General features: G+C 27.4%; 1 protein-coding gene across 3 annotated transcripts in view; it reads left to right on the forward strand.

The window, feature by feature from the left end:
- The window catches only part of dysf (neuronal PAS domain protein dysfusion), a 138,894-nt gene that overhangs the window by 98,238 nt on the left and 27,475 nt on the right, over window positions 1-13,181 (forward strand). For all 3 annotated transcript variants that reach the window (XM_071181282.2, XM_043038796.3, XM_043038795.3), the window contains one exon: window positions 5,019-5,077. In XM_071181282.2, the coding sequence (XP_071037383.1) occupies window positions 5,019-5,077 (59 nt within the window). The remainder of the gene's footprint in view (window positions 1-5,018; window positions 5,078-13,181) is intronic.

Below are 13,181 nucleotides of genomic sequence, written 5' to 3' on the forward strand. Positions count from 1 at the left end.
AAAACAAATTAAATGAAAAAGGAACATTTTATAAATTGAGAAAAGTTACGTCAACAAACCCGTGGTTATCTTTTCTAATCTTTTAAATAATGACAACACTTAAGAGCACTATTAGTATTAAACTGTCGTCATTTAACATATGAGACTGTCTTAACTTAAACATTAATAAAAAGAGATGGTTTCCCCGCTGAGCACATGAAAAATGAGCTGCTATTCTCGACGAATCATATAATAGAGGTTTTAGTCCTTCACATGTTATATTTCATTTCAAAAGGATCAAACTTGGCTTTTTTTCTTCCCTGCCTTTTTCTTTTATATGATTTTATTTATTTATCATTTACTGGGTTAGTTTTACGTAAGAAAAGTATAGTATGCTGGCAAGTAAATTGAGTTCATGGAAAGTTTCCTCTTTTTTCTTACGCTTAATTTTTAAAAATCACACGCTAAGGATATTAATTGCAGATATTAATTTTTAAAAATTCTCTATTTGAACTTTGGAACCTGTTGAACCACAATATGGTGCAAATTTGCTGTAACCTTAATAGGGTGCTAAGTTGAACCATAGTACCATACATTTCTCAAACTTTATTACACGATATACTTAAACTCTATTACAGTTGAACTTGAACGGAAACATGGTTTCAGTTCAATCTCTTAATAAAGTTGCAACAAATTTGCACCGTATAGTATTATGGTTTAACAAGGAACCATTTTTTTTTGGGGGGGGGAGGGGGAGGTGTATCAATGATTTTAGCAAAAACGGTTTAAAAAATATTTAATTACATTAATAATAATAATTACCGTTAATTATTAATATTGTTTAGGAATAAGAGTAAACTTGTTCTTTTTCTTAATATCATCCATATAATTTGAAGAAAAAAGAAGTATGTTTAAAGTATGTATAAAAAAACTCACCCCAACAGCAAAATAATAACCAAAGGGCGTATCCCAACTTCGCTGTTTCTCCGCAGCACACGGAATTTTCCTTCCCTAAGAGATGTAAGAAGGAGAAACTTCCATACAAAAAACTAGGCATTGAATTATGATTGATTCATTTAAAATTCCCATATGCATGCTGTTTTATTTCTTAATTTTCCTTTATAGAACCTCGACTACTCATGTTAAATAAAGTCATTTTTGAAAGACAATTGAAGTGTATATAAGCAAAAAAAAATTATAAAATAAATTCTTTACATTTTAGTATATGTAGAAAGAACATGTTACTTTGTGTTACGTTATAAAACAATTACATTTCCTTAAATGTATGTAATTTTATATAGGATAATTGGTTGCTAGACTTAAATCAAATGGCGTAAAAAAGTCAGTACATTAAGACTTCTCAAATAATGATGAAATCTGAAATGATCGATAAAATTTTGTTTTAGATACAATTTTTATTTGAATATAGAATAAAGTACGTAATGAAGGGGTTTATATAATTGATTGTCAAGGATGATCTTTAAAGCTTTTTCACGAAGGGAAAAAAAATCACAGTTTTAGTGTTTTAAACTGGAAGCAATATTCAGATTTTATACTATGCATACTCGCTTGAGAGAATTGATCAAAATTTAAATTAGACAAACATGTTAAATACTTCAATTATTCAATTTATGAAATAAGGGTAACTGGGAGAAGATTTTTCATATTTTTTTTAGCTTAAACAAAGCAGTTTTGATATACTTATATATATATATATATATATATATATATATATATATATATATATATATATATATATATATATATATATATATATATATATATATATATATATATATATATATATATATATATATATATATATATATATATATATATATATATATATATATATATATATATATATATATATATATATATATATATATATATATATATATATATATATATATATATATATATATATATATATATATATATATATATATATATATATATATATATATATATATATATATATATATCAATGGGAAAATAAATTAGCAGATATTTCTAAGGGAATCCAACGGTTCTTTTTATGTTATTCAGAAGAAAAGTAGCTCTAAGCTGTTACTCCTACCTGCGTGTGAAAAGAATGACCAAATTCTGAAAGTCTGGATTGATAAAGTGTTGGCAGACGTCGCATACAAAGCCATTAAAATCGGCTAAGGGAGAGCTTTGACTCGTTTATCCATGGGTGGTCCGTAGATAACACTGGCGGTAAAAAAGTACTTCTTTTTTTCTTTGCTGCCATATCTGTCCGTTCTTTATAAGCTTTCTATTTTCTACCCATGCAGCTCGAAGAAACGACAAACTCACATAAAGATACAGTCTTGATGATTAAAAAAAATAAATTAGATACCGTCTTTATTTTTTCTTTTTAATTATTTTTGTGTGCGTTGAGCATACAATGACATCAGGAGTATTATTTTAAAATTAAAGTAAAAATAATAAATTAAAACGAAACGTTTCAAAATCAAATCAGCAAACTTGATAATAATTAAATTTAATACATGATATTTATCAATTAATTTGATTATTATAATAATTAAAAAATTGTTTTAAGATTGCATCATAATCTTGATACTTTACATTAAAATATATTTTTAATTCACTCCAAATTTTATACTGTGTCATAATATCTGTAACAGAGATTGAAAATATGAAAATTTATAAAACATCACGATCAATAACGATATTTAAAAAATGTATCCTCCTGTTATATCATAAATAGCTTGTTATACGATATATATTGAAAACGATATTATGGTCATTAGCATGGGGACCTAATTATATCCAATATGATAATGTACAATATAATAAACGATAATATTGTCGAATATGATACTATTGTATCGTGATCATTTGACAACGGTAAATATAGAGATTTGGTATAGCGAACATTATTAATGATAGTTATCGAATGCGATATTATCGTGAGTGCCGAAAAATTTCATTTAGGTAACTAACATATAGACTAATGTAAAAACATAATCATCCTCATCATCTCAATGTGCGCAGGGAAAATGATTGTGGTAAATTTTACCGTACTTGTATGATAATGACATTTCTAGCAAGAAATAAAAAACTTAAAGTCGAAAGTTTAGTAAAAATACAAAACTGAAAAGCAAATTTAATAAAACCAAATAAATGGTTTTTATGTCATGCTCTAAGATATCGTAATAAAATTAACAAATTTTACCACATTTACCAAATTTTATTACAAATTATAAAATTATATATATTTTTTATTATATTTTCTACCCAGGGATTCGATGAAAATTACCGAGTTTTTCGGTGTTCTCCTGTTCCAGAACCGCAGTAAATTTTACCATATTCTAGTAATTTTGACCATACTTTTTTTCTCAGTGTTAAAACAATGGAAAGTAGTTAAGCTGGAAAATATCAGATTATATCATGAAGTATCTATTTATCTGGATATTTCTATTAAAGTTCCAATATCATCCATGTACCGTGTACTTTTGCACCGTGATACCCTTTAAATTTGCTTTATTTTTTATAAGACGTTGCGATAGCATTATATCAGTATGTTGTGCCATAATATATTCCAAAAGAGAATCACTTTTAATAATATATATATACCATGATATGCCATGTTTCCGGTGAATCTTATCATGTTACCAATTATAATAAGATAGATACGATTAATATTGTTCATTGTGGCATTAAAATATGAAGTTGTAAAGGATTTGCACGATTCATACACACATAATTTTTTACAGCGTATTGTATGAGCGTAATGAGAAGTTAAATAATTACAGTTTTTATATTTTATATGTACCTCAACTACACTAACTAGCTATACAATTTAATTTTATTTATTTAACATTTTGTCATTTTTAATCACAATATTTAAACACTTTTAAAATGATGATTTGGCAATCCTAATTTCTCTTTATTGTATTTGGTGTATTTGATGGTTCAATGCCTTTTCGAAACATGATTAATAATATACAGATAAGTTACTTATTTGTACAAGCAAGCACTCGGATAAACGTGATTCCAGCATACCTAAAAGAATGCATTTTATTATACACACAATACATCATATTCAATAGAATATAAGCACAACATATATACTTTTGCACGTAATACAACGCGCAGAAGTTATAAATACAATAACTTTCACTAGTTGAAGTTTCGTTCAAATTTGCCGCAATATTAATGAAGTTGTAAATCGAACTATAGATAAAATTGATCAATGTACTAGCACTACATAGCATAGTTCAAGCTGAACCATAAACAAGTGGTAATGAACTGTGGTAATGAAGTTACAGAATTTTTCAACTTGACAAGTGGTAATGAATTTGATATTGTACTCGTAGTTTAAATTGCATCAATAATTGTGAAGATTATACTTATGACTTCAGGAAACTGCAAAATTATTAGAAATCAAGTAGTTTTTTTAAAAAAATATTTACATCATTTGCTTGGAAAAGAAAGAAGCTAAAATTATTTAATATTTTTTTATTTTAAAAGAGATTTAAATTTTAAAGATACACTTGTACGAATTAAAACTTAGAATTTGAAAAAAAAATTTTTTTTCTCCAAAATTACTGATAAAAAAAAAGTATTATGACTATTTATTAATTAAATGGGTCACCTTTTTGATTTTGTGGTTATTATGAATTTTTGAAATATGCGCATGCGATTTATATTTTAATTTGCAAAATATAAGTAAAAATAACGTGTGCAATAATAATTTAATTTTCAAAATTTAAACTTAATATTTCGTATTTGAAGAGCTTAGTTCAAAAGTAAGTTAAATAACATTTTAGAGAATTAAAAAAATAAAGTGTTTTTAAAGCTTCTTTTCACAATTGAGATTATTTTATTTATTTATAAGCCCATCCTATGTTTTATATTTACTGTTGATATATAGTATGTTTGTGAACATGAAAGTTTTTAAAATGTTACTTTATTTGTTGTATTAAGCTTTTATTTTATCATCAATGTTTTTTACATTGAAATATTTAAACATTTTAATTTTATATGCTAATTCAATATTTTATTTTCAGTTTTTAGAAAACATGAACTACCTCAAGATAACATGATTCCTCATTTTGGCTTTTCTAAGGTAAGAAATTATTTCCTTCAGTGGAATTTAAAATAAATTGAATTCATTACTAGAATTAAAATTTTTTTGCTGAAATGTAAATAATCTGAATTTTTCTTTAAAATAAGGCTTCAGACTAATATTTGACATGCAATATTGACATTAATTTCTTTTTATTCAATATCAGTTGTAAGTTCGTCTCAGATCTGAGTTTTAACTTAAATTACTTTTATATCACCAGTTTGTTTGCAGAAGTTCCCGACTTTCAATTTTTTAGTATTTTGACATTTGAAAATTAAAAAGTAATAAACTGTTGAAAATGTTGTTCTCAGTTACAACTAAAGTTTGGCAAAATATGTATTGATTAGTTCTAAGGGAATACATAAAATAGTATTTGAATTTAGCACAACTTATAACTCATTAATGTAGAATACTCTGAAAAAAGTTGGTCAAACGTTGCGAGTTTGGTAATTAATCTCTATTTGTTAATTGAATCTTAAAATGAGGTGTTAAATTGAACACTTCACTTGAATCAATTTGAACCGTAGTAAAATATGTTCAATTTTAAAATGCAAGATAACATGGATCAACTTAGCAGGATATAAAGATTCATTAAAATCTGAACGATAATATAATTCAACACGCTCTAAAATTTCTAACAAAGAATAATTTGTTTTTCAAAAAAGGTTTCTTAAAACGTGACTTACTTTATTAAAAAAAAATAATAATAAAAGAAACATAATTTGAAAGTTACTTTTAAACGCAGTTAAAAGTAACATTCGCAGTCGTCATCATTCTTGGCCATAATTTGAACATCGATGACATGATTCGGAAATTTTGACTTCAATTCACTTTTAAAATACAAACTTGTGGGATATTCATGCATTTTATTGCATTGATATTTTTTATGTTTGCGAAGTTGAAAGTAATAATCTTTAAGTGTTAGTGCTTGAAATGTTATTGCGCAATGTATTAATTAAAAAAATTGACTTTTAAAACACAAACTTGTGGGATGTTCATACATTTCATAGTATTTATATTTTTTGAGCTTGCGGAATTGAAACTAATAGTCTTTAAGTATTAATGCTTTAAATGTTATTGCGCAATCCATTAATTAAAAATAAAGCAGAATAAAGGAAAATTATCTAGCCTACTTTGTCATGAAATAACGCATAGAAAAATATAGTTAATTTAAGTATCACGATATTTAATATAGTACTTTATTTTATTTATGCACATTTTTTCACGTCACGTTACTCCCTTTATCATGAGTTTATACTCAAACAGAACTTCATGCGTAGAAATATCCCGAATTACTTGCTGCGAATTATGAAAGTAACATAACTTCCGTCTTATTTAGTTCATGTTTCATTGAATGATTAAAGCTGTTAAGATAATCTAGTTTTACTTCATATAATTCTGTGTTACAATACTGGCCAAACTATTGAAATAATTTGATTTTTCCCCTCTAATTTCAAATTTGTAATGACAATTGCTGAGAAATAATACTTTTAGGCGAAAGCCATGTATTTTTTTTTTTTTTTGAGAGTTTTTCTAGCGTTTGGAGAATATCTGTATTTTTATTAGAGAAACAGAATGCTTGTACCAGAATTTTATAACAGTGTTTGAAAAAAAAAGTGAAATATATATAAAAAAATAAGTAAATGTTAGTTAAAATAGTTGTCAAAATAGCAAATATGTGATTACAACATTTAGTAATGGAATACAACACTTTGAAGTAAACGAAAGCATAAGCTGGTATTAGGATTATATTTAAGTGTTTCAGTTTAGACAAAAATTTGTCTGAGAAAAAAATATTTTGTACGAAAAAAAAAAAGTTATGTCATTAAAATGTTTCATCATTTTTAAGTAAGGAATCTGGAAATTTAGTTAGGGGTCTACGATCAAGAAAAAACTATAAATTTGTCTTGAGAAAAAAATGATTGTAGAAATACAAATTAATCTTCTATTAACTCAGTTCTTGGTAACATAGGTTGTATAGATCGAAGAAGAAAACCTTAAATATTTATTTTTACTCATTCATTAAAAAATGTCTTCAAAAAATTTAAATTAAAGAATGGAGAAACTTCGTTAGCTTTCAGCATCCAAGTTAAAACTATAATTATTTTTTTTTTTACGACTCAATGAGAAAAACAAAAATTTGAGTGTAAAAATACAAATGCAATGTTCCAATGAAGTTAACATTCAATATTCGCGAGGCGTTCATTAATAACTTGACGTTTTCATTGAATTCACTAATATATCGATCACGTCTCTGAAGTTATTGACAATGTTCATAAATGGGAGATCGAAAAAAGAACAACCTCCGAGGATAATTCAGTGTGAGAAAGTGAGAGGCGTCCTTGAAGAAGGCGGCATGGTGTCACTGATGTGGCCATCTAAAGGCGTGGTGGCTAGGGTGCCCCGGGGCGACCGCCGCACCCAGTCATCGGCCACCAAATGATCGCGTAATTGGAAAGATTTTCTGCTGCCGGTGTTACGTCGCCAAATGCAGACAAGGGGGCTCATCACTGCTAGCCGTCGCCTGGTAGCAATCGGAAGGGGCGGTTCTCGGCTCCTGTTCATCTTTGTTTAGAGAGGAACGGATTCTGACAAGCCCATCATGAGTTCCGTTCTAGCAATCACCCCCCTTATTAAGAGTAATGTTAGTTTCTTTGCAATGGTAATTTTGTGTGAGGGGAATTTCTTAACGTGAACTGAACTGCTGGAGTAATAAAATTTTGCAGTGACGAAAAAAAAATGACTATAAATAAATCAATTAAAAAGAAATTTATATATGTATATAAAAAAATTTAAGAAAATTATGTAATACAATGTTCTGTTCAAAGAAATTAAATTACAGTTTTTAGTAATATTATAGTAAGTTACTGCAATGCAAAATATGAATATTCGAAATTCACGAACTTTTCTTCGTTGTTTACAAAATTCTTTAACGCGAAATGCTTTCAGCTATTATTTCGCAAAATTGCAGAAATTACTCTCTTTACTTGTTTGATGTTACGAATTTCGCGAAAAGCATTAGGCATGATGCAACATAAATATTATGAATTCATTATGAGATATTAGCATAGGATAAGAAGAGTGTAAAAACTCTATCATTAACTGGAATAGAACCCGCGTAACTGATTGCCAAGCAAGCACACTAACCCCTGAATCAATCCAGTTTTTTAAAAAAAAGTTTTGAACTCCTAGAATGCATTGAACTGCCTCACGAGTGAAAAAGCAATTTCGTCAAAATTAAGACTTTAATATCTGAGAGTGTATCATCTCCTTTTGAATTTTCAAGAGTTATCTCATGATCGGTCACAGCAATTGAACTCATTACTTTAGTTGGGGATTAAACATGCAAATGTAGAAAATAGTGTCACTATAATTTCTTTCTTATAAAATAAATAAAGGAACGAAGCTTTTATTTTCTTATGCTTACAACAAACATGCGCAGAATGGTTTAGTTAAATTTAATAAAAATCTATGGACGAATTTGATAGACTTTTATAAATCTATCGACGAGGAGAGAGTAGTTCAATGATACGGGACTGTAATAATTAAATAAAATAATTTCTTCAACAAAAAAGTATATTATCTTGCTTGGTATAATACTATTTTGAGTAATTTAAACATAAATTTAATGGTGTTAGTGTTTCTTTTTCTATTAAAATAAAATTCGAAACTTCTTGCAAGCGTAAATGTGTCAAAAGAAGCCATAGAAGTCGAACATTTTAAATAAATGATAATATTGCGAATAGCTAAGAAAAAGCCATTAAAGTTTCAAAAAATATTATTTTAATAGTGTTACAAATCGATTCAACGCAATTTTTGAAGCATGAAATTATGCCGAAAGTATGATAACAATATGATGACAATTTCAAAAACATAAGAACAATATTAACTTGCACAATAATATAATTCAATGCAGTACCTTACTCAGAAGTAGCTAATATATTCATATTCCTAAACAGCATACATTAATCTTTACTTTGATGTAATACTAATAAAAACATACATTACATAAGAAGAGTTAGTAGCACAACGTGATTTAACCCGACACTACACTCAGAAACAGTTTATAATAATTCTAAAGAGCGTGCACCTTGAGGAGGTACTCCAAACAGCATCCACTTAGGACAAAGAAAATTTCAAATCTAAAAGAAAAGACTACCAATATGGGATTGAAATGTTTCTCTAAAATCAATAACCGATCAAAAGAAATCTGATTTGACAGGATCAGTGGGAAAAGCGATCTCCTCTGTTTATATATTACTTTTTTAATTCGCCGGAGTCTGAATGTCGAGCGGTAGGTCCGGGTTCACTCGTCGGTTCATCTGATAAAAAACGATAATTACTTTGATGGATTACGGAAACGATTTGTCCGAAATTAGCTCTTTTACGGCTTACTGTGAGTCTCAAGTCTCAACACCCCAAATGCACAGCCAACGTCCTTGAAAAAATAGTGGTTTCCCAACCATTGATCCACTCCAATAACATTGATTCGATTCTGTATCGATATAAATATAAATGTCCCAAACACGCACTGGAACATAATGAATTATAATTTAAAATAGATAAGAATTATATTATATGGTACTTGATGCAAGCATCCCCCCCCCCTCACATCAATGTTAAAGTATAGGAAAGTCTCGTATCCTTATTTTGCATAATATGTCTGATACAGACGCTGTAACAATATGAATTTTAATTATAAATAGATAAAAACTCTAATTTATGGTACTTGATTAAGAAAGGGTGTTTCTCTTCAAACATAAAGTATAAGAAATCTTGACATTCGCATTTTCTACATTATGTCTTACACCAACACCAGAACAACATAAATTTTATTTCGATTATTTAACGATGCAGGTAGTTATTTTGCTTCAATAATGAAGTTTAAGGCATGCACATTTTGTTTTATGAGTGTAAGAATTATATTATATAATTCATTTTACGAGTTGAGTACACGTAAGGAAGTTGAAAAAAATATGGTCGAAAATATTATGGTAAAAATTTTGTATTGCACTGTATGGTAATGATATTTCTGGTAAAAGAAACCATAATTCTGGTAATAAAATTAAAATATACCGTATTCAAACTATTCACTGGGTAATCTTTCTGTTCTTATGGTAACGGTTTATCGAAAATTCTGGTTTTCAAAATTATAGTTCTTTTTACCACACATTTAGTAAAAAATACAAAACTTAAAAGTAAATTTAGCCGAATAAATGGTTTTTATTCCATGCTCTAAGGTATCATGATAAAATTACTAAATTTTATCACTTATTATAAAACCATTTTTAATTTTACCAAACGCAAAAATTACCGAGCTTTTTGCTGTACCCATAGAGCCAGAAACAAGGTAAATTTTAATATATTTTGATACCATATTTTGACCATACTTTTTTTTTTCCCTCAGTGGAAAAAAAAAAAACAAAAAAACAACGAAATAGCTATTTTTTAAAATTTAATTTTCTGAATATGAAACTTTAAGACATCACAATTTTTTTTTTCAGTTTTGCATTACTTCACTTTTATTTTTACTTTTTTACGTGTTTTTCTTCAATTGCACAGTTAGATTGTTTCTTGAATTTTTTTATTGATATAATATCTACAGTTCACAAATTATTTCATGAAAAAAAAATTGAATGTTTTTGAATAATTAAAAACTTGAGTTTTTCTCTAAAACAAATTATTTAGTTTCAAGAATTAGTTCACTTTATATTGGAAAAAGTAGACACGAAATTATTGCTTTTTATCATTTAGGTTCAAAAAGATTTACTACTTATATACCTATGTTTATATTAGTTAAATCTTTTTAGATTGGAAAAAGAAATTAAATGATATTTTACTATTCTTAAGATTGAATTTTATTTCTCCTTCCAACACCTCACATTTTCTCACCTTTATATATATATATATATATATATATATATATACATATAGAATTCGCCATTGAAAATTTCTATTAATATAAGATCTACAACTCAGATTTTATAGACGAAAGCTGCTTACAAGTTTAGAAATGAAGAATTTTCTTTTTTTTACAAATTATTAAATTTAAAGAATTAACAACACATCAAACATAATTTAAAAGAAGAAAAAAAAGTAATTTACAATAGAATAAATGCTCTCTTGTCCTAGTCTACATAATGTATTTATACTACTTTTGTTTTAATCTCCTTTTCGAACTGCAAATAAACGCGACAACTTCAAAAAATTAATACTAAATAATAAAGAAATTAATACAGGACCTAGATTATAGAAAGGTATGGTTTTTTAAAGACAGTAGCAGTCATTTCCTACAGAAATACAAAATAAACTCCGGAAACTTAAGTCTAACTAACCTTACGGTGAAATACAAAAGCAATAGGAGTCAAAATGTGTACTCATACAGCCGCGACTATTGTAACAACTGTCAACAATCTGCATCAAACTCATATTTAGTGCGTTTACCCTCAATTACCTCCGAAAATTGTGAGCGCACCCTTCTCTCCCTCCGCGACGGTCACGCTCGACGATTCGTGTAAAAGGTAAAAGCATCGCGGGAGAGTGACCGCTACCATGATTTGGTCACCCTCTGCTGACTCTGACATAATCCTTTAAAACCGTTAAAGAGCAATACCGTAAGGCCAATGTCGAGGTCTTGCCATCATAATACGGTTGTTCTCTGACCCCCGGCTTTGACTTCTTGGACAATCAAAACTTTAGTTTAGATCGATCAGGTGTCATGCATTTCTTTCTATGAAATTTATCTTCATTTTCGGCTCAGTAGAAAACAATTGGGATGTCATATCTGTTAAGATCTGGAGAAAGAAGATTTGTAAAAGGATTTAGGGAACATGTATGGTCTATAAAGTGGAAGCTGAATATTATTTAGAGTTGATTGAAATCTGGAGGAAGAAGATTTGTAAAATAATTCAAAGAAAACGCTTCCTATTTATATTAGGTATTGTTGCCTTAGAATTGATAAAAATATGGGGAAAGAAGATTTGAAAAAGAATTCAGGACAACAGTATATAATGTTGATGGAATTAATGTGTTTAAATTATTAAGTGAAATTTCTAGACTGATAAAAAAAAACATGGTTATGGCAGAATATAATAAAATATTCTGGCTCTATTGAAACACCAGAAAGCTTTGTTCTACCGAGGCGCTTAGTTTATGAATTCTGGTAAAATCAACAATAAAATATGGTTTTATTACCACGATGTTTGATAACAAATGTGGTAAAATTTGGTAATTTTTTATCATGTTATCTTTGAGCGTGGCATATATTATTTATTCGGTTGAATTTGATTTTCAGTTTTGTATTTTTTTTATTTTATTGTGTAGTAATAAGAAATATAAATTTGAAAACCAGAATTTCAGCTAAACCGTTACCATACGAACGGAAAAATTACCAAACGAATGGCTTAAATTCCTTTTATTTTGGTTTTATTACCAGAATTAAGATATTTTTTTACCAGAAATGTTATTACCATACCAAGTACGGTAATTTTACCAGAATTTTTTTCTCTGTGTAGGTATTATGCAGTATTGTAGTAATTATGGAGTAGGTATTATATTGCGCAAAGACGTTGTTTATTTCTTATTATTTATGGAAGAAAGGATAAATGATAAACTTTAAACAATCGAAATCGCATTTTTATGAAAATGATTCATTATAATTTATTTTTAAAAAAAAAATCGCTAAAAGCTGAAACAATGTGCAATATCTTTTACTTATTATAATAATTTACATCTATTTCTCTCTTAGTTTACGAGAAGCAAAAAAAAAAAAAAATAATAATAATTTTAATTTATAACAAGGTTAATAATTAAATGTATAGGTTAAAAATGTTTTCTATTTCCTAGTAAATGTAATTTATAATAAAAATACTAATACATGTATCTTTTTATTTGTAATTTATATACTCCAGTCTTTGTAATCAATAAAGTTATAAATGTAAAATATTTTCTAATCTAAAAATATATTTAAATAACTTATGCAAGCTAATAGTATAAATGCTGCATTTCAAACTGTATTTACAATTTCATGCTACTTTAAAATAATTCTTTTAGCTTATAGCATCATTATATTTTGCAATGTGAAGTGCATTTATTATATATTATA

Source organism: Parasteatoda tepidariorum, chromosome 3 (assembly GCF_982258835.1).
Source record: "Parasteatoda tepidariorum strain Cologne lab strain chromosome 3, Ptep-v5.0, whole genome shotgun sequence".
NCBI lineage: Eukaryota > Metazoa > Arthropoda > Arachnida > Araneae > Theridiidae > Parasteatoda > Parasteatoda tepidariorum.